Consider the following 23417-nt stretch of genomic DNA (forward strand, 5'->3'; position numbering starts at 1 on the left):
AGCATTGTTTTCAGACTTATTGCTGCTCCACATTGTCACTTAATTTTAGCGAACTTTCGAAATGAAAACAAATCTAAAGGCTGCAACTAAAAGCTTAACGCAGCAAGTAGGTGTCACAAATGAGAGCTGCTAGAACACAAAACAAGAAAAAAACAACAATAAAATGAGCTAAATACAGTAAGCTAACACAAGTAGCAGCTAACATTTGAGAAGCGTCAACAGTCGGTGATCAGTGACAACAACAACGTCAAATAAAAGCCTTTAAGTTCTCTGCCTCAACCAGTCAACAATGAAGCTGAGCGGCAACAAACAACAAAGGCAAACAGCTAACGGATGAGCAGTAAAAGTGAATTGTGCACGCTGAGCGAGCGCAAGATCAACACGACCTCGCCGCCCGCTCACCGCACTAGCGCTGCCAGCGTCAAAGCAATTACATATAGAGTGGCGCTTAAGGCTATGGGCATAGTGTAAGTGATGCAGAGTTGATAGCGAAAAGCATAAAAATGTTTTAATTAATTTAATGATATTTTTTACGTATTTCTAATAAGCAATATAAGTTTTATATACTTTTATAAAATTTTAATTATTCGAAAATTTTTAGCCACTAAAAATATTTTAAAATTTAAAATTTGATTTAAATTGAAAAATATTGCAATTGTTATTAGAAAATTTTTCATGAAACTTAATTTTTTAAATTTTTTAAATTTTAAGATTTTTTTTGATTTTTGTAACTTTTTTTTTTAGAAAATTTTTAATGAAATTGCTTTTTTTATTGGAAACACAATTTTTTTTTTAGAAAATTTTTAATGAAAATCAAATTTAAATGTTTTTCATGTTATTGTAATTATTTTCCAAATTTTTACACGGTCTACTAAAGTTTGATACTTTTTGAGACAATTTTGGATTCTTTTTAGACAATTTTAATTTAATTTTGTATGGCAAATTTTAAAATTTTTTTTTAGAAAGTGTGATTTGGATGTGAATGAAAATGGCAGGAAAAATTTAAATTTCTTTTTATAATTTTCATATTGTTTTTAGAAAATGTCTAATAAATTTTTTTAAAGTTTTTTCGTATTTTTAGAACTAGTTTTTTAATATTTACTAATAAAATTTTTTAGAAAATTTAGAATTTATTAAGAAAATTTTTATAGAGCATTCAATTTTAAATTTTTTGAATTGGAAAGTTTTGAAATTGTTTTTGAAAATTTTTAAAGGAAATGCATTTCCAAATGTGTTTTTGTAATATTAAAAATATTTTTTCTAAATATTTATCTGACTTTCGAAATAAATTTTTGTTTTTATTAACAAAGTTTAGATTTTTTTTAGAAAATATAAAAAAAAAAATGGAGCAAAATTTTACTTTTTTTATGATTTTAAGAATGTTTTTTTTATTATTTTTATTATTATAGCAGATGTGAAAACAGTTTTAATGAAAACGTGTTAACGTAAGATATACATACATATACTCGCATATATTTTTTAGCGTTTTTTATAATATTAAGAATATATTTTCTAAATGTTTCACAACTTTTTTTATAAAATGTGACCGCACCGCACAAAAATTATAACATTAAAATAAATAGAAAATTAATTTTTTTTAATTTTTCTTACAAAATTTTTAATGAAAATGTTATTTAAATTCTTTTAATTATTCGAATTTTTTTCAGACTACAAATTGACAATTTTTAATTGGAAATTTTGAAATCATACCCTACACCAAGTTTAATTTTTCATCAGCAACTGATCTTCGTTCGTTCTACGCTCTCACATCACTCTTCAGTGAACTCTGTCAACCCTTCTACGCTCTGATCGTCGCTGCAGTATGCACATAGCCTTAGCCCAACAACTCATTTGCGTCGCACGATCTCCCCCACCAAGTGAATGTGCCCACACACAATTTTACATACATACACACACATGCACGCGGGCATGAGCGTTTCAAAATAAAAATATTGTTAAAGTATAAAATTCTATAGATTTCCATATAATATAGAATAAGTATGTGGGATTTTTGTTAAATTTTGAATGCAGTGTTTTCAGTCAGTTTACGAACGCGCGCTGACACCGGCGCAGTGATTGAGGCGAGTGGTGAGTGACGAAGGGTTAACAAAATTTTTTTCTCTAAAAGTGTTGTAAAAAACGTGTGGAATCTCAACGCTTCAGCTATTTTACAAGTATCTAATTGGCAGCTGTAAATTTGCCATCTAAAATAATTGCCGTCATATTGGAAAAGCGCGAAATCTGCCACAAGTGCGCGAAAAGCCTTAAGCTTCGCAAGTTGTTTTACCATTTTTGTCAGGGCAAACCAACAAAAGTGAGTTAATACGGTTACATCAGCAGCTGAATGAATTAAATTGGAAATCAACTAAGTTAACGGCGAATATTTTTTATTAAAAAATCAAAATTTCAAAGGAGACAAAATGGGCTTAGGTAAAACTACAGCAAAGCATTTGTTGTTGTTGCTAAATTTCATATTTACGGTGAGTAATAGTTAAAGTATTATGTATTTTCATTTAATTTTTTTCTTTTGTACGACCTTAATTGCAGTGGGGAGTAATACAGCGCGTACGGCATATGCATTTATAAGTATATTCGCGTACCCTGCTGGAAAAATTTGTAGTGGTGCCATATACATTACTTTCAGTACTACATTACTTTCAAAGTGTAAAGTGTTGTTATGCTAGTAACTGTGTTAGTAGAAAGGTTTTTGTCGTCACATATTTGAGATCTCAAAAAAAATTCAGTTTTCGAATTGCTAGTTTTCTTAAAGAGTGTACAAATGTAGAACTTTTAAAGACAAATATTTTACGCTGATGAGCTAAGTAAAATTCTGCAGTATTGCAAATAAAACTCCAAGAGAAACAAAACTAAAGCAGCTCAAGACCCTTATTGCTAGCGCTGCATAATATTTTTTGCTAGTAAACTAACTTTTTTGACATTTAATGCAACCCTGCTGGCATACGACAACCTATAGCTACTAACAATAACTTTCCGAAATTATTTCAATTCAAAAAGTAAGCAAAAAGAAAAATTGTTTTAATACAAAATATTCTTTTATATAATTTTTTTCTTATTTTGATAACTTCCCCAATAAAAATTTAAATATTTTTCAATTTTGTCTAAGTTCTTATCAGCCGGTGACATTTTCCATATATAGCAGAGCAACTTCGTTGGCATTTCCGCCAGAGTACTTTGATTTCCTGCAGGGTATGTTGCTATTTATAAATCTATGGTGAACGTGTTTATAACAAATTATTTTTGCTCTTTGCATCATTTGCACCTTGCTGTTTTTATTTTTGTTGTAAACACCTGCCTTTAATCAGATTTTAGCATAATTGTTTGCAGCTAATAGTGTTTTAATCTTAAGGAGTTCATTGAAAACAACATTAGAATATTTCGAAGATTCAAACTTCATAATGAATTGTCAATGAATAATGCACTTAAATAGGAGTATGACAGAAATCATGAGTGATCTTTGCAGAAAGCAAAAATTAGTGATGAGACTAGATTTAGTTGGAATACCCTTTATATTTTCTAAAAACATTAAGGGTCGTGGAACAGACTGTCGAAAGAATGCTAATCCAATTGTGTGCATTTCGTTGCTTACTAGGCATATTTATTCGTGATTTGAGTAGGAAACCATAATTAAGTGGAATACCAGTTTCTCCGTTAGATACCATATGTATTTTGAATAAGATTGCTTCAGAAATATTATTGAAATTTCAGAGTATCTATAAAAATCTTATCTTCGCACAGACATCATTCGAAAAGCATATGCCCTTTGAGGACAGCAGTAAAAATTACTCCTTAGTGGGGCCAGTAATTTGGCATATATTTACTTTGCCATTTTAATGCCAGATAATTAAAAACAAAAACTATAAAAACTCTATTAAAAAGGAATCCATAATTTTTGCATCAATATTATTACTAACGATTTCCACATGCTTTTCATGCATCGAATTTTTCAACAGCCAAGTTTTTCGCTGTAGACAGGAATAGGTAGTAATCACTCCAAACTATAAAGTTATAATCGCATGCATCAACTTAAAAAAAATCTTACCAACGCCGCTTCAATATGCCTGGATGCAATTACACGTAGTCGAGGAAGCTACAGACACAACAGAACACTGCTCTCCGGAGTACAACGAAATATCTCTTCATGTCTCCCTTTGAAGGTTAAGGAGCATGAACTCCTCTCCAAGCACTTTCTGCTGGGTGCTTTCTTAGCAATCATCCCTGCAGTCACCTACTAACAGCCGAACCGCCTATAAGGAGCATCAAGAGGTCCGTACTTAACATCGTCGGCGACATAAAACAATACGCCGACCAGACTTCGGACGCAACAGACTTCAAACATGCACTGGCCGCTATTCAGAGTGGATCCATAAACACTTTCAACGACTCTCTCTCAGTGAATGGCGTACTTGGAGTCAAAGCAACGCCCATTGCAGACGAAGAGTTCGAGTTGCCGCGAGAATTGGGAGTTACCCTTGCGAAGCCTCATTCTGGATACGGAACATCTCTTTGCAGTTCTAGCTAACCCTACGCATCTGACACCCCTCACCTTATGGTCCGACCAGTCGAAACGGTATTTTTCCTGTGCCTACCGTTGGATGGCCTCGATAACAACTTATCTGAACCTTACTATCCTAACTAGATAACCCTTACAACAACAACGTCATTCGCTTTAGAAACGTATGGAATTTGTTGTGATTTGCAGATGGAAATTCGGCCCAAAAAGTCTTATGTTTAACTCCTGGATAATCGAAACAGTGCTGTTATACGACGATCGGAATCGAGGATTTCCTTTAGTTTATCCATATTTTCGACAGTTGGTTATCCAGCGCGTGTTACATCTTCGACATCGAAATTATCGAAAAGCAGTACAGTATCAGAACTGTAAACTTTATTCATATTTTTAGCTGCTTGGCTTGTGTTTTCACCCATTTCGAAGAAAAACAGAAAATATTATGGCATATTTTCCTGTTTTGACGCGTGTTCCAAAAATACTGAGTCGAGGAATCAATGAACAGTCTTATAAGTGCTTTCAGTGTAAAATCTTATATTTTAAACGCCATATAGCGTAACCATTCTTTTTTCTACATCTAATATACTATATACAAAAGGATTTTTTGGTTGATATATGTCTATATTTTTAAGTCAGATCTTGTCACACCCTGTATTCAACTCATTATTTGTATACTCGTAGTTTTATGTATTTTTGTTAAGCTAATTGAATAATAACGGCAATTATTTTTCAGCTGCTCGGCATTGTTGTAATCGCATTTGGCATTTTTGTATTGGTCAGCGCTGCCAACAACAACATCGATCATGGTGAGAATTTAGCCGGTGGACTCATAATTACGCTGGGCATCATAATTGTGGTGATTTCGATATTCGGTTGTTTGGCGGCCATACACGAGTCACGCAAAAAACTGATTGTTGTAAGTACGATGAATGCATAAAATGCAATTCATGCTAGCGTATTTGTAGAGAAATATAAATAAAGTAATTATTTTTTATGCTTTCACACACTCACACACACACAGTACATCATCAGCTTGATAGTGCTGATACTTTTGCAACTCATTTTGGCTGCGATGGCCTCACAAGGCACCAAGGATGGGCTGGCGGGCAGCGTACATGACGGCTTCGAGGAGCTCTGGGAATACGAGCTGAAAGAGCCGGGCGCATTGGCCTACTACGAGAATTGGGTATGTACGAGTACACAAATACATACATACATACATGCATTAAGCCATCAAAAATAGAAATGTCATCAAGTTTATTACACTTACCGCACCTTTTCGCATCAATCAACATTAATTTATATTTTTTATTGTTAACTGTTGTTGTTGTACGTTTAATAGTTGCACTGCTGCGGGGTCAACAACACCGACGACTATCATCGCATACAACACGACATACCGCGCACGTGTTGCAAGGACCGCAACTGTCAAATCGTCGATAACATCTACAACGAGGGCTGCCAGGCGAAGTTCGAGGAGTACTTGTCGGGCAAGATGCTTATGTTCAGTGTGGTCAGTTGGATTTTGATTATTGGCGAGGTGAGTGGCAACGGCGTGAATTGTGTCTACATTTTTTTCTTTAAATATCTAAGTTTATCTGTTGCTTTTTCAGATCGCTGGCGCCGTGCTGGCTTGGATGTTGTACAGTGGTGTGAAAAACGAAAGCAGAAGAAATCTGCGTTGGATGTAGTACATTTCGGGAACTTGAAATCCAATTTTTTTTAGTAAATCGAGTGTAGTTTTTTAAGCGAGTTGCAATATTTATACTTAAATCGTGTTTACCGCACATAACGACTGTACCTAATGTTACTTTTTATTGTTCAAGATGAAATTAAATTATTATTTTACAACTAACTAGTCAAATGGTGAAAATAAAAATGTTTAATTAACTGTGAAAAAATTTTAGTGGCCATAATAATAGGCTATAAAGTTCTGTAATATAAATGACCATGTGGTCCATAAATATTTTTGCTACTTAAAATTTTCAAAAAAAAAAAAGTAAAAATTATAAACAAAAGGTTAATAACAATAATACATTTTTCAACACATAAAATATTCGTAAAATGAAAATTATTTATGTCTATTGATGTCATTCTGACAGACTTTGCAGTTGCTGTTATTCCAGGTTTTACCAAAAAGTTTTAAGATGCTGGACTATGCAGTATACATACTTCAAGCTGAGGTCTTTGCTATTGCGAAAGCTGCGGAGCTGGCCTCTAATGCAACTGCAGGCAATTCCAGAGTCAATCGCATATCGGCCAAAAGTGGCTTGAGAAGCAGGGCAGCAGTGGAAAGTGTTACCAGAAGCAAGCAACTTCAAAATATAGGACCAGATTACCAAGAATGGTGTACGGCTAAAACCTGAAATAACATTGACAACATTGGATAATCAACATTGAAAAACCCATGCATTGTCTATACGATGATTTGGACAGAAGCATTGTAAAGAATATCAGTACCTGATGGAAGAGTTACCTGGGTGCAAGGCTGCAAAAGTCATGCACAAAACGGTAAATCGGAAGTACACAAAATTCCTATTGGCACTCCATAGAAGAGACTATATTAGCATGATCGGAATACTAACCTGTCACCGTTTGATGGCTGCACACGCCCGCAGAATGTGGCTGGCAGATCAAGAATACTGCAGGAAATGTCTAGAGTAAGGTACCTGTGAAATAATGGATCATCTCTAGTGCATTGGCGCTGTAAGCATTTTGGGTCCCCTCGGTATGATACATTGGTTAAAATTAAATTCGCGCAAAGCGCAGGCATTTTAAGGCTGGCTACTCCTATTGGACCTGAAAATTGAACTCCATCTGGTATCGCAAAGGACCAAAACTGGTCTATGTGTGGCTTATTAGCCAACGAGATTAACCTAACCTAACCTAACCTTTATCACAACTATGTATGGCTCCATCTATCCAACGGATTTCTTGATATAAGGAACTAAATCGTTTATGAATTATTCGCGTTAATTCTGAACGAAGTAATCAATTAATCTCAGCAAATCTCAGCTCCGAGAAGGTCAATTGATATTATAGAAAGTCGACTAATAACATAGCATTCGAACAAAAGATCAAGCAATCGAGAAACGGTCGAAAATCCACAACTTCTAATTTGTGCAGCAAAAAAATCGAATGCAAAGCAGCTGAAGCATTTGCCAAAATGATGTTGGTGTTAATATTTCTAAAGGAAAGTAAACGAAATTGTCAAACAGTGAGGTTGATTTGCATTTGTAAAGATCATGTTCGGATGTCCCTCAGTTAGGTTCATAGTTTTGTTTGAAATCTTGGTTCGACAGAAATTTAATATTAACTGTTTGTCAAGACTTCTGCGGTACTTCGACTAGTACACAACAAAGCGGCAAGACGGATCACCAGCCCATATAACTGAACTTTAATTAAAAATAAAGACATTGTAGGGACCGAACCTCCTATGAGTAATAAAAATTGTTTAATAGTAAAGAATGCCACCTGATCAAAATTGACACGGGCTAACAAAAAGAAATTAAACTTGCAAGTATTTTTTATAATAATAATTATAATTGTCTTCTAAATAGGTTCCTGAGACAAACAATTTTAAATATACTTGTAAGTCTCTGCTGAATGGCTTTCAGTGCCTTCAGTTTTTTTTTTAGGTTTTGGCACTTTTTCGAACGTTTTTCGCTAGATTTTCAAATAGTTTCAACGTAACACTCATAAATCCATATCTCGTCACAAGTAATGATGTATTTGATGAATATACCTGTAGGGTCCGCAGCTTCTCTTTTGCAACCTCTACTCGATTTGGCGTTTGAAAAAAGATTTAAGTCTTTTGGAATAAGTGTAATATTGTCCCGATTTATATACGAATCATTAACTAAACTGTGCTCAGTCGATATATAAGAGATGTTGATATCCTCTGCTATCTCTTTCAGAACACAAAAATCTCCGCCGGCGACAACAGTCGGGTTTCACCATTCACACGACAGTCGGGTCTACTTAGCCCGGTACACACCCGGATTGTTTATACGGCCAAGGACGGTCAACTCAATGACGATTTCAAGCAATATTTCTTCGTTGTTATCGCTGTTAACAGGCATGTATGGACGATTCCCGCGAGACACATTTTCGATGATTTCACAACCTTTACTGAATACTTTCTTTATTTGTGGGACTTTATAGCAAAATCAGGCGTTTTCTCTCTGGTTTATTTTGCTATATTTTTACGCCAATTTGCTTTAATCTCATTTCCATAAAGAATAGAACTATTTCTCCAGCAGTTTTATCAAATTTTTCTTACTCCTTTTGAAAGGCAAACAATATTGATAAAAAGTTAAATTCTCTCATAAGATGCCATTAGTTGTTCTACGTAAACATTTACATTTTGTATAACTATTTATTTGAATTATATGGAACTGCGCTATGAAATAACATCAGCTTCAATGAGGAGCTCATGAAATTGCGGTATTCTTCGGCCAATGACTAAACTTATTCCAGCACAAGTTTTCCTCTCTTGTCCAAGCTTTGTTTTGCAATCACTGTAAGAGAAAGTAACTAGACTCGAAAGAGCTGGGTTCTTAGAACATCCTGAATTCCTATAATTTAATTTTTCTGAAAGGAAACGTTGTTTTTCTTAACGAATTTTCAGATATTGTGTTCAAACTTTGAATTGCTAAAAAATTTAAACCGACTCCTGAAAAATATGCCGAAACTCTGAGTATAATTCTGAGTAAATAAAAATTTTCAAAGGAAAGATCTAAATATGATCAGTATATGATCTCTTAAGGAAACAGCATAGAGAGGTTTGAGAAAAAGGGAGGCGCCCCGAAAAGATTGCGTGATGAAATATGCTTTTATATCAGCTTTAACTTACCAGAATCACCGCTAAAAACTGTATTTTCTAACTGCACAGTATCAAAATTTTTAATGACTAGCTTTTCCCAATTTTAGTGCTCGAAATACCTAAACACACACAGGAGAACATAAACATCATAGCACAGTAATTTATTTCACTTACACAGCCAAACAATTATATTGTATTTCTAAGTAAATAAATATGTGTGAATGTATTTCGTTAATTAGGAAAACCGGCGAAAACGAGTGCCGAGCTTCAGTGTGTTGGTGGATATGTTTACACGCCGCATAGTTTTGTTTCCGAATTGACTTTTCAGTCATTCGATTTTCCACGAGCTATGCTTTCTCTAGGTATTCTGCCGTGTTTATATTTGAATTATTTCGCGTGAACATGCATGCCACCGCCAGTAGTCGTCAATGTGGCACGGACGCGATCATTTCGTTGCAAACGACTGCCGTTGAGGTGCAGTGCTTAATTCCAATTTTTTCGGGGGTGTGTAAACAAATGAAAATTAGAAAATATTTTGGAAATTATAGAATAGTATTATAATTAAAAATTTTTTAAAATTTTGTAAAACACATATATATATTTACAAATATTTATATAAAAAAGAAAATGAAAATAAATAAAAATAAAGTAATTTTTGAGGGCGAAAGACAATCAACACTGCAGTAATCTAAAAATAAATAAAAAAATGTGGCTGGTGACACTTTTCATTACAGTAATTTACATATTTACAAAACTAAAGCAAAACAAAAAAGGAAAAATACTACGAAGAGCACATCGCGTGCTTCAGTTTTTATATATTTTTTGAGTGATTACCTTTTATTTGAATTTCTTCTTTATGCTATTTTGAACATTTTATGCGAAACAGTGACACATGCGTAGGTGACACATAAAAATGACACTCATAGCACATGAGAACAAGAACAAAAAAATAAAAATTATAAGAATTGTGTAAATAAAAAAATAATCGAAAATGGAAAAGAAAGAAAGAAAAAATATCAACAAAAACAACTAAAAAGTAGAAATGGTTAAAATGCGAAAATAAATTCGAAAACTTAAATAATGAAATTAAAATGAAAAAAATAAAATAAATTATATTCAAACAATTAAAACACAATTAAAAAAATTATAATTAAAAAACTTAATAATATTCAATTAATTATTAACTGAAACCAAAATGAAGCGAACAATTCAAAATAGATTAGAGCAAGTAACTTACAGCTGCATGCATACATACATTCTCTGCCACAAAAATTGCTTAAATGACACCTAACAGACACTTCGGTCATCGAATGAATTCTTTAGAGCGACAGCAACAAAATTTTATGGTTGAACAAACTATTTAATTAGAATTTAAGTGTCTTATTATTTATCTAACCCGGCATTTCTATCTAATTCACAGCTGAATAAAGTGTCAAAGGCAAGATGAAAGTGCCCTTTTCGAAAGCCACACTGTGGAAATATGTGTTCCTAGTGATAAATTGTTTGATAACTGTGAGTATTGAAGCTTTATAAAAAAACAAGAAAAACGGAAAAAATCTTAACTTCGGCTACACTGAAGCTATAATATTCTGCAGTTGCATTTCTTATACATAGTATAAGAGGGTTTAAAAACGGCGCACTTTGCCTAGCTAGCCTCGAGCGCACAAGCTCTCAAAGACTGTATCTCCGAAGCTATTACTTGGATCAACTTGAAAATTTAGGACAATATTTTAGAGGAGTTGTAGAATTTAATAAGACACTAAAAAAAATATATTTTTTGAAAACCGTAAATCCATGTATCCCCTTAAATATCTTTTACTAAATTTTGATTCGATCTGGAATTCTTAGGAGATTGAACCGTTGTCTTGGGCAATCATCAATAACAAATTAACAAATTTCGTGGAAATACCTTTCCAAATAAAAAGTTTTCCATAGTACCTTTTGATTTGAATCGACCACTTTACATGACAGCTGTATGCTATAGGTGTGCGATATTAGTGGTTCCGACAAATCAGCAGCTTCTTGATGAGAAAAGGACGTGTGCAAACTGTTAGGTCAATAATTCAAAATCTGAGGGACTAGTTCACGCATGTACAGATGAGCAGATGAACGGATGGTTAGGGTTAGACAGACGAATATGACTAAAACAATTCATCTTATCACTCTGAACATTTACATATACATGTATGTATATATGTACTTTATACTTTATAGGGATTCGGACGTAACATTTTGGGTGTTATAATAATGGCAAACTTAAAACAGAGTTTGTTTGGAAAGTAATAGGACTGAGTCGATTTAAAAAAAAATATTGAACCAATCGTTTTCAATTCTTTAAAAACTTTCAAAATAGGCTCCTGCTGCTTGGATTCCCTCTGTCGTTTTAAAATGCTTGCCTTTCAACTTTTGATCTCGGGATCATACTCAAAGATCCATGAATCGTCACCCGTAATTACGTTATTCAAAAATTGGGGTTCACTTTCATACATATTCAAATTTTCTTAAACACTTCCACTTGCCGCAATTTCTGGTCGTCAGTAAGCACTTTTGGAATGCGCATGTTCAATGTCATGAACCACAGCTTTTGATAAATTTAACATCTGGGCAATTAAACGAATACTTAATCAACGGTCTGAGTTCCAAAACTTTGCGCACACGAGTCACGTTGTAGGTGTTTGTCGAAGTCCCATGTCTCCCAGCACGGTCTTCATCAACGACCTCTTTCCGGGCCTCCAAAAAGGCCTGGTGCCACCGAAACACAGCACTTCTTGCTAAATCAACATCCGGATAAGCCTGCTTGATCATATCAAACGTCTCTGTCGCATATTTACCGAGTTTCACACAGAATTTAATCGCGTACCTCTGATCTCATAAATGATTCCCACTTTTTCTCATTTTCTACTGGACCGATTTAGGGCGTCTTCTTTTTAGACTTGCCTACAAGGTGCATTCCAAAGTAAACAGGTAAACTTTGTGAATCTAGCGCCCCCTGGTGGCAGCCATCTATATTTGTACTAATGAAAAAAGTATATTGTTTCAATTACTCATAATGCCTTTTACGTATTTTCCAGAAACAATTATTTTCTTATTCTATATTCACAATATTCGGATCTGCGTAAGCACATTTAATCTTCCAAAGGTAGATCATTCAACCTCATAAAAATGTCACGCGTTCAGACATTTATTAGAACGAGGTGGAGCCCCAAATACGACGATAAACAAAAACGAGAATATAAAAAAGTTGGAATCGCTTGAAAAATCGAAATAAATATGTACTGCAAAAGTTTGTGTAGCGTACACTACGCGATCGTATTTCAAATTATTTTCTTATTGCAGCTGCTTGCGTAGAATATTTACAGATACATACATATATCTGTAATATATGAATATATTTCTAGACCTGTGTAAACAAAGATACATACATACACAACTGTATTTCATTAGTTGTAAATTAAATTTACACAGTTATCTGATTTTGGTATTGAGTGTCTTACTAAAAACTTGTTGGTTGTTTTGATAAAAGTAAGCAATCGTTTAACTGATTAGTAATAATTGTTTCCAGACTGGCTTGGCGCTAATTTCAGGTATATTTCGGCAGGTTAGCCTCTTTAAAGTTGCAACTTTCTCAAAATTATCAGAGGTCACTTTCACATTGTTAAGGGGGTATTCTGCTCTAGAAGCATGAATTTTAGGCATTTTTTAAACTAATATAAAAAAAATTAAAAAAAATGCAAAAAGAAAAAAAAGTCCAAAATTCCGTCGAGGATACGGTCCGGTGGAGAGTGAGGACTTCAAAAAAAACGGTGCGTCCTAAGTTGACGTGATTTCAACCCTTATGTAGAGATCTAAACACCTAAAAATATATGGATTAATAACTTCATTAGTAAGGATAATGCCGTTATCAGGTTGATTCATTTAAAAAAAAAAAAAAATATCAAAATGGCGTCGACTTGAAAAAAAAATTTTTTTGACCCGTTTTTTTCGACCTTTCGAATTTTTTTTTAAATACTTCAAATCAAAATCTTTGGAAATCCAAAGCAGACACGATAAAGCATTGTATGAAGAAGATATATACCAAATTTCAAAGGAATCAGAATTCAGTAGAACTTGAGATATCATATCAACAACATCAAAAAGTAACATTTCTGAAAAACGTGCTTTAAAGTTTAGGAGACAAATTCTAAGTGAACACAGACGCTACCTCACATAGATCGTCTATATATCCGAAAATAAGTCGAATTTATGGAAAAATCTTCCATGGTCATATTTTTGAAAGTCTAAACTTTCGATCAATATAAATCGATTTTTTCTAAGATCACTAGACCAGAACACCTCCTTAACGCTGGAAGATGAAAGCCAGAGATTGTCTGAGATTGTCCAAAATTTTCAAACCACACTGGTAAGAAGCTTTGCCCTTCCTAGAAGTTGGATGACATCACGAACCATAATATATTTCTGTCAAGTGCACTCCAAAAAAGGAATAGGATAGAACTTTCGTAATCCTTACTTGTATCATACTTAGTAAAATGTTTATTATAAAGGATGAGAGCGAAGATAAAGGGCGATCCATTTCGAGATTCCTTTACTTTTTTAAAGAATATACCCAGAAGCTTCAAATCATTCGTTGACCAGCGACAGATGTCGCGAAGAGCTTAGTTTACCTTTTTTATAAAAATGAACTCCATATCAATCATTTTGTAATTGCATTTTTCGGAAGAAGTTTTAGAGCAGCTTTGGCAGAAAATTACCAAAATTTATTTAATTTCAGGCCTTCGATGTCTTACTCATCTCTTGCGGCGTCGTTTCGCTAGGGCGGTGCGCGGCCTCCTTGGCTGGTGCCTATACTCGCAGCCCTCAAACCGTTTTCTAGCAATGTTCATCGCCTTTATGGGCGCTTATGGCATCAGTGCGACAATCATTGATGCTGTCTTGAGCTGATGAGAGTGAGTGGCTAAGAGGCGAGACCACTATGCGGTTGCAATCTGGCGCTAACCACCTTCCAATAATATTTAAAACAAAAAAATTTTCTTAATTTCGCGAGTACATAGTCATGACGGTGCTGTGCATGGATTTTGGAAACAATTTGGCCAGATCGCATTTGGGCATACTCAAGGATGACTTCTATTTAATAAGCGGTCAAGCGTGTGCAAAACCTTTGGGATGAGCCGATCCTGAGACCCAGGAGGAAATGGATGAAATTCAAGGAACAGGTGGCGGCGTCAAATACTACTCTGTATATAACGTCTTTTAATGATTCTTTCAAACGATTTTTATTTCTTTATAGCACCATTGTTGCGGTCGCGACAGTCCATGCGATTATTTGCCCGATAAACAGCAAACTCTGCCTACGGAGTTAATTTGTCGCTAAGGGCGATTGCTCGGATGATAAGAATATTTTCGCCAGAGGCTGTGTTGATCGCGACGATTGAGTTTTTCCAACCAACTCAAAAGTGACAATCTTTGTTTTGATCATTATTAATCCTGATATTAGCTGTTCAGGGTAAAGTGCAGATTGTCCCAAGTACATAACTTCATAAAACTTGTTTAGACAATTTGTTTCATATTTCTGGTAAAAATTTAGTGAACAAAACAAAAACTTGCAGTTAAGAACAAGTTGTTTTAATTATCTCAAAATATGAAATAAAATGAAAGAGCCGGTAACTTGGAAATTCTAAATATATTCTATTTTTAAACAAAATTTTAACACAATATTTTTTAGGTTTTTAGATTTGATTGCTGCCTATTACTTCTTGCTACTCATAGTATTGTTAATCACAAGCAGAAACGTGAACAAATCCATCATCAATGAAGTAAAACTGAATTATGTTTGGCTACAATATGAGCATTACAAAGTGGAGAAAGTGCTAGATCAAATATTCCTTTATAATAAATAATATACAAATCTGAACTGAACAACTTTTAATGAATTAAGTATTTAGAATTGAAAAAAAATATATTTAAAAAAGTCAAATTGTTACAGAAAAAAAATAAATAATATATTTTTATTTTGCGAATACGTAGTCATGCGAAAGACTGAAAGTTTTTTTAAACACGTGTGACACTGTATACCCTTCCATTCGGAAAACCAGTAGCCTTTGAGCTCTCTTTTTTTCACGGATAGGTCTAACAAATTTAGTGAACAATCTACGCTAATGCATTGCCGCTGCCAAAGCGCTTTTACGACTGACATTCTTCACCGGATGCCAAGCGCGATTTGACAAATCCGCCAACTATCCCTCATAGTTTCTATCATAAAACCTGCAAAATCCTGCATTCTGTTTCTTTATTGGCTTTGACACTGCTTTACGCGGTTATAGCCAGTTACAAATTACAGCACGCCAAGCTGTTCTTCGTTTTCGCTTCATTTGGTACAATTTTTATATTCTAAGTGTAGCAAGGTAATTCTCAATCTGGCGGGCTCTCGCGCCGAATACTTTCCAGAGCTGCAGTGTTTTCGTCCATTCCGACGGCATTAGCCCAGCCAGCGTAAGCTGCTGTCGTTAATTTCGCTGAACTGGCGTCAATGTCGTCGTATATCTCATACAGTTCATCGTTCCATCCAGATCGCGATATTCGCCGTGGCCATCTACGCAAAAATACAATAAATCTTCCCTCAGAACCTACATATATCTCGAAAACTCGTAACGTCACCCTTTTCAGATGCTATATTCACATGACTCTACACCATATGGCATAATGGGATGATGATGAGTGAATTTGTAGAATTTAGTCTTTGCTCGTCGAGAGAGGACTTTCACTACCCAATTCACCTACCAATTCCCAGCAAGTAGCACCTGTTGGTAAGAGTTATCCTGCGTTGGATTTCTAGGCTGACATTGTTGGTGGTGTTTATACTGGTTCCAAGATAGACGAAATTATCTACGACTTCAAAGTTATGACTGTCAACAGTGACGAGGGAGCCAAGTCGTGAATGCGACGACTGTTTGTTTAAAGACAGGCGATATTTTGTCTTGCCCTCGTTTACTACCAGACTCAATTGCTTTGCTCCATTATCCAGTCTAGAGAAATCAGAGACCACCCGCTGGATGTTGATTGTAATGATATCAATATCGTTAGCATGGCGCCAAGCAGTTGTACAAACTTATAGAAGATTGTACCCTGCTCGATCAATGCCTGATTGTTGCAGCTCGAATTTTCCTACTCTAATGGAATTGGAAGAATTCTTAAGATTGAGAGTCGCCTTGTCTCAAAAAATTGGTTTGGTATCGAGCGGCCTGGAAGATGTCCTTCCCGATCCTGATGTTTGGCTTTATCGTTAGCATATGCCAAGCAGTTGTACAAACTTATAGAAGATTGTACCTGCTCGATTGTGCCTGATTGTTTAATTATTTTCTCCATCAACAAATTGAAGAATTCTTAAGATTGAGAGTCGCCTTGTCTAAAAATTGGTTTGGTATCGAGCGGCTCGAAGATGTCCTTCCCGATCCTGATGTTTGGCTTTTGGTATTGCTTCAACCTCATTTTACATACAGCCTTATTTGCTTCGTGTATACCAAATTGTGACATCGCGGCATAAATACAGCGTCCTGATAAGAGCAGCTTTGAAATCGACTTCCAGAAGAGGTGGTGTGTGTTGTTACTCTTTTCGAGAATCTTTCCAAGATTTGGCGCTTATGCCTTATATGCGAAGTTGAGAAGGCTTATCCTACGGTAGTTGGTGCAGATTGAGGGGTTTTATTTTTTTGTTTATTGAGCAGAGCACACTTAAAAACCACTTAAAAACCTCGGGTATGCGTTCGTCCGACCATATTCTACAAAGACGCTTATTCATCATGAAGTAATTGCTATTCGAATTTCTTCATGGTCGGGCAATGGAACGTCCGCTTCATTGTCATCGATTGGGGAATCAGGTTCACCAGAAGTGTTCCCTCCATAATTTCAGTATGCTCTAAGCATCAGTCACTAGTTCACCTCTGTTGGTTCTACAGTAGTTTGATCCGGTCTTGAAACCTTCTGTTAGTCACCACATCTTTTCGTTGAATTGTTACCTCCTGTCGGTCAGCTTATCGCTTTTCTTTTTGTTTTCAAAACGCGTTTCACCCTAACAAAAATCAAATTTATAGGTTTAAGAAACCAAGGCTATAAGCAAAAAGCGTCCATACAACTCTTTTCTGGATTTTGTCTTTCTGGACGCTTTATTCAGTTTTCTACATTCTCGAGCGAAAAATAACTTAAAGATTTGAAAAGCTTAATGTATGTTAGAACTTTAACTGTTTAATTGACAGCCTTGAAAATGCATTAATAACTCCAAACATATGTACAGAACTTTTGCAAAACGCAGAGCTTTCATTCATCTTCTTATCACAGCAAAAACAGCATGTTGCTCAACAATGCTGCCAGCAACATTACCTTCTTGCACACAAACTGGCCACAACGCGACCGTTGTTGCGGCACGAACGATTGATTACGAAAGCGCACAGCGAAAGGCGATCAAAGCGCGGCGTCGGCGATTTACAAATCCCAACGAAACACACACCCACACACACTCACACAGGCAGCCGGTGCCGACACGCAACAAGCGCGCAAAATACGATTACAGGTTTGAAAAATTCGATTTTTGGCATTTCGAAAATTGACTGCGATCAAGACGGTTGGCCACTGGGCTTGTGCTTGTGCTTCGTGTTTATTGTTGTACAACTGGTTTCTAATAAAATTGTGAATTTTAAATATTTGGCTTTGAATTTCGGTGCGAGTTCTGCTCAAACGTTTTCTACGACAACTGGTGCTGTACGTATTCTTTGTGTTTGGTGTTGTTGTTTTATTGCGTTATTTGCATACGCACCCAACGAGTTTAAATTATAACGGTTACTGCAAATAACTGCACCAACAGATGGAGAAACAGTTGCATCACTAAATACTGAATTAAAATTTTGTTTTGATTTTCGCGTTTAGATAAGTGAATGAGAGCAAAGATTAATAAAAATGGAACACATCCGGCGTAATGAAATGCCTGCTGAATATAATGAACGATGCTGATGCGGTAGTTCGATAACACAAATTACAAAATACAAATACAGCAACAACAACTATAACAAAGTGATTACTTTGTTGTTGAATTTTGGAAACGAGACAGCTATTTTGCTTTACCAGAACAACAACAAAAATAAATCGCTGATTGACATGAAAAGTCCGTTGCAAGCTGTTTCGTTGCCAGGTATTATATTTGCTGTTAAACTGAACAATTGCCGCAATAAATAAATGAGTGATGAATAATACTTGTGATGCAGTAATAATAATAATACAAAATAATGGCATAAGTAAAAGATTGAAATAAAATAAAATAAAACAAAACAAAATAAGAAATTGATTGCTCAGTTTGCATAGCAGCAATAAACGATCATCCTATATCGGCGATTCCAACAAATGAGCAACTTCTTAGGAGAATAGGGCGTAATATAAAATTTCAGATCTATATCTCAAAACAGATAGACTCGCTCGCGTATACACAAGCTGTCTGACATGATTAAAATCAACTTAGCTCGTAGTCGTCCTCCCACGATTCCTTCTGGGTGTAACAAATTTAGTTTATAAATTCAATATACCCAGTGCACAAGGTATAAAATATAAAAACAAAAAAAAATAAATAAAAACAAAAACGAAAAAATAAAAAACACAACAACCAAAAAAATGCATGCAAAAGCGGAGAAAAACTTAGAAACCCCAACAAAAGTCACAGAAAATCTTTAAAAATAAAAATAAATTTTTTCTTGCAATAATAAAAGTCTTTTAAGCATCTAATAAAGCAATGAAAAATCGTTGTCATCTGCCGCTGAGAATGCAGTCACCTTTTTACGCTTTATTGTGAAGTAATTTTTCAAATGATATCATCGATCGGCCGCTAAAATGTTCCAATTTCTCGATTCAAAGCAGCTGCGTCAGACAAAGCGTTTTTCTTGCCTTCGGCGTTTTGAACATTTTCTTGTTTCAGTGAACTCACATGCCGCATGTCCTAATAAAATACGGTTTGCACGTAAATTTTCATGTATGTTGCGTGTGTGTGTATGCACAGTTAATACACAAATATGGCGAGTATTTATGTGCGAGCATATGAACCACCCTAAACACTATTGGTGAATAGAAGTCACGTCAATGGCTTGTATTGTGCCTACCGTTTGAGCTTGCGCTTAGCATCGAAAACTTAACTGCGAGTTCACTTTTGGCTAAGCGTGTGATATTGTTTGTTATTTGTGGCGATATTTTGGTGCGACAATTCTCGATGCGCACAAAGCCGCTTTTCGTTCATATATACATACATACATACATACATATGTACAAGTAAACATTGTTAAATGGCGAATGTGTGCGTAAAAGACGGAAATATGTAAACATGCCAACATGTTGGCGGCATGTGTATGTACGCTATGTATGTGTGTTTGTGTGTACGCACAGGTATTTACTTGTTTAAAACTCAGAAATTATATATGTGCCACCAAGCCGCCTCGCCCGCCGGTACCGTAAACAGCGCTGAATGAAACGCGTAGCATTGCCAAGTCACGTAAAATTTGTAGTGTGGCACTACACACATATATGTACATACCGCTATGTATGTGTTCAATTGTTGTTTCTTATTTTGTTGCGGGGAATCCACATTGCATTCAGATTGTTTTATGGTTTTGTTGCTTAATTCTATACATTGCAGGGTGGTTTGAAGCTGAGCACAAGTATAATATTTTATTGCATTTTTTTTATTGTAGTTTTTCTAAATGAAATAAATGTAATATTTGTAATTGCTTTGTTGTTAATTTAGTGTGAGATATTTTCATTATTTCTTATATAAAGATTGTTTTCATTTTTGTTATTGTAAATAAACTGCTGTATGTATAGTTATAAATTCTATTAACTGCAACGAAACTATGTTACGCAACAAAATAACGTCACGCTCGCTGATATACATATATCTACCATAAACATAGTGAAAACTTAACCGTTTAAACTCCTTTGTTTTGGCTTATTGCATTTAATAGTCGGCTGGTTTGAAACAATAAAAAAAATTACAGTGCTGCCACCTAAAATTAAATTTTAAATTTGGAACGTAGATAAGTCAAATAAACACTATGAAGAACTTAAATAAAGCTTTGTGTGGCAATTTTTTTTAATAGGGTTGCCACCTGTTGAAAATTTAATTCATAAAAATTTTTAAATGATAAATGAAATAAAAAAATTGCTTTGTTTTCACCAATTTTAAATTTTGAAATGTATGTACATATGTAGATAAATTAAATAAACACTAGTGTGGAGAGATTTAAGAAAGCTTTTTGGGGAAATTTTTTGTAATAGCATTGCCACCTGTTGAAAATTTTAATTCACAAAAATTTGTACGTATAATTAACCACTTAATAGTCGGAAGGTTTGAAAAAACCAAGTAAGTTTTACAGTGTTGCCACCTATTAAAAAAATAAATTAAACTAAATATATGTATGAGTAAAATAAACTATTATTAAATGGTTATCAAACTACAGAGCTAATTTTTACAAGGTACTTTTAAAACAAGGTTGCGTTGAAACTAATTTTGGTAAGGGCTGCTACAGTTAAAAGCTTGTATTAAATTTGTACAACAAACCCAAAAATATTGTAATATGCAAATTTATTTATGTCCGGAAGACATCGATTTGAATAGAGTTGCCACATGTTTCAAACATATTTTCATGAAGTCAAAAAATTAAATATTCTAATATAATTTTTTTCTTAATGAAGTTAAAGCTTGTCTCACAACAACTAGAAAAGTTTGCAAAATTTTTAATTTTGTTTTTTATTTCTTACTTGTATACAAAAAATAATATTTTAATAAATTAACATTAAAAGAAAATTATATAAATAATAATAATTGTAATAAATAATATTCAGTAAAATGGCTTCAATTTAATTTAGTTAAATTATTATTTTTTTTTACTAATTGTACTTCATTTCAAAATTGTTTTTCTTAATTTTTTTTTATAATTAATTGATTATAAATTAATTAAATTTTCATTTAATTTTATTTTTATTGACAGTAAAGAGATCAAATTTTGTATTTTAATTTTATGCCTCAATATCAAACCAGTTTTTGTACCACCATTTACATGTGCATTACATTATTCTACACAATTAGTTAGCCGCTGCGAATTATTTCAGCAAAAGCTCAATGCCATTGCTAAGCAATTCATGCCAAATTAGAACATGCAACTGTACATTACACTCATATACAGCATACACATACATACATGTATACAGATTAAATACACATGTACACTTATATAACTAAATGATTTTTCAATAAATTTTTCTCAATTTTCATACGCCTCAACTCTCTTCTCGCAGATCTTCGGCCTGCTGTTGATCGCTTTGGGCGCACTGAGCTTCAACACCGCACCCAAAGTCTACGTCTATTATCTATTTATCGTGGGTGGTATTAATTTCATTGCTGCAATGTTGGGTTGCTGCGGCATTTGCCAGGAGGATGTTTGTCTCACGACCACGGTGCGTATGAGTAACCTAAACACATCGTTAATGGCGACTTTTGCCCACACACGCGCACTTTTATAACCAATTTATGGCGTTTTAATTGCAAATTTTATTGATTTTTATTTAAATTGTTGTTGTTTTTGTTTATTTTTGTCACCCTTTTTAGTATGCCATTGTCATTGCGCTCTCTTTGGCCTCCCAAATTGTTGGCAAAATCTACGCTTCCGATTCGACGGCAATCAAGCAATTCGCCACCAAGGATGTGGAGAAGACGTGGTTGGAGGAGATCAAAATGCCAGGAGCCATGAATAATACACAACAAACGGTGAGTATGCGCGGGAAATATTAATTATAATATTAAAAATATGTTGGAAGGAAAAACGCCAAATTCTAAACATTTCTCCGCCAAAAACAAATCAATGTATGACTATATAATAAATATTATTTCAAAATTAAAATAAGTTTGGAATTCAATTAACTCTATTAAAATTTGGATTTTTTTTTTAATTTTAATACAAAAAACAAATGAAAAAATATATAAATAATATTTTTGTAATAGAGTTGCCACCTATTGAAAATTTTAATTAACCAAAAATTGTACGTTTAAAGAACCCTTTAATAGTCGACTGGTTTGAAACAACGAAAAAAAATTTACAGTGTTGCCACTTAAAAAATAGAAAAATTGAAAGCACACAGAGAGAAATTCTGTATATGACACTGCTAATGTATGACTACATAATAAATATTATTACAAAATATCAAAAAGGTTTGACAAGTTTGGAATTCGGTGAACAAAAATCTATAAAAATTCTTCTATCAAAATTCTGAAATTTTTTATTAAACTTTAATACAAAAAACAAAATGAAAAAATAATTAATGATTAATTTTAACAATTTTATGCGGATTAACTCAGCAACATTGTATCGTTGAGCATAATTCAGTTTTTAGCGATGAAGCTTCATCAAAGACCAGTGTATATCGATTGTATGGTGAACGTAATTAATGTCGTAGATTACTCCAAGACGAATTTTGTGAAGGTCATCCGAAATCAGTTGTTGTTCAGTTCAAGAAATTATTGATGCGCAAAATGACATTGCAATATCACCATGTGACGTTAGATTGAGACAACTTTACTCAATATTGCATGAATATTTGATTGTAGAATTTTTTTTTCAAGTTGGATACCACACACTTTGTCGATCGCTCGAAAAAAGACTGGCGTCGATTGGTCGAGAGAAATGCTACGAAACACGTCTATGACAACGTGACAGGTGATGAATCGTGTATGAGTCCGAAAGTAAACAGCAGTCGACTGTATTTGGTTGCCAGTTGTTTCTTAAGAAATCATAAAAACCAACCGCCGAAGATCACTATTTATCGTGACATGCGAGCTGTCACGGATCGACTAAAACAACTGCATTTTTGAGCACTCAAAACATCGATTTGTTGAGTCATCGTCCGTGTAGTTCGATCGTAAAAAATAAACTATGAGGTCAACGGTTTTCAACACCTGAAGAGACGGTTGATGCGTTTAGAACATAAGTTTTTGAGATACCTCAGAATAGCAAAAGTGCTTCGAAAATTGCTTTATGCTATTGAAAT

At 34.3% G+C, this 23417-nt stretch overlaps 2 protein-coding genes and 1 pseudogene across 2 annotated transcripts; all 3 read left to right on the top strand.

The window, feature by feature from the left end:
• Positions 1-1954: 1954 nt before the first annotated feature.
• On the top strand, positions 1955-6530 carry LOC120772693 (tetraspanin-9). The gene is made up of 5 exons (XM_040101432.1): positions 1955-2480; positions 5262-5444; positions 5550-5714; positions 5871-6068; positions 6142-6530. The coding sequence occupies exons 1-5, from the start codon at positions 2421-2423 to the stop codon at positions 6217-6219; spliced, it is 684 nt and encodes a 227-aa protein (XP_039957366.1). The 5' UTR covers positions 1955-2420; the 3' UTR covers positions 6220-6530.
• Positions 6531-9776: 3246 nt separating this feature from the next.
• On the top strand, positions 9777-14782 carry LOC120773066 (annotated as a pseudogene).
• A 3554-nt stretch (positions 14783-18336) lies between these two features.
• On the top strand, positions 18337-22818 carry LOC120773070 (CD63 antigen-like). The gene is made up of 4 exons (XM_040102012.1): positions 18337-18354; positions 21672-21830; positions 21982-22140; positions 22729-22818. The coding sequence occupies exons 1-4, from the start codon at positions 18337-18339 to the stop codon at positions 22816-22818; spliced, it is 426 nt and encodes a 141-aa protein (XP_039957946.1).
• Positions 22819-23417: the final 599 nt, after the last annotated feature.

The sequence above is a fragment of the Bactrocera tryoni genome, chromosome 3, assembly GCF_016617805.1.
Source record: "Bactrocera tryoni isolate S06 chromosome 3, CSIRO_BtryS06_freeze2, whole genome shotgun sequence".
Lineage (NCBI taxonomy): Eukaryota > Metazoa > Arthropoda > Insecta > Diptera > Tephritidae > Bactrocera > Bactrocera tryoni.

Excerpts from the sequence above, each read along its gene's own strand:
- LOC120773070 (XM_040102012.1), top strand. Across the intron at positions 21,831-21,981 it reads ATGTTTGTCTCACGACCACG|TATGCCATTGTCATTGCGCT; the intron begins GTGCGTATGAGT and ends CACCCTTTTTAG. Across the intron at positions 22,141-22,728 it reads TGAATAATACACAACAAACG|CAACATTGTATCGTTGAGCA; the intron begins GTGAGTATGCGC and ends GGATTAACTCAG.
- LOC120772693 (XM_040101432.1), top strand. The coding sequence starts at position 2,421 with ATGGGCTTAGGTAAAACTACAGCAAAGCATTTGTTGTTGTTGCTAAAT. Across the intron at positions 2,481-5,261 it reads TGCTAAATTTCATATTTACG|CTGCTCGGCATTGTTGTAAT; the intron begins GTGAGTAATAGT and ends ATTATTTTTCAG. Across the intron at positions 5,445-5,549 it reads CACGCAAAAAACTGATTGTT|TACATCATCAGCTTGATAGT; the intron begins GTAAGTACGATG and ends ACACACACACAG.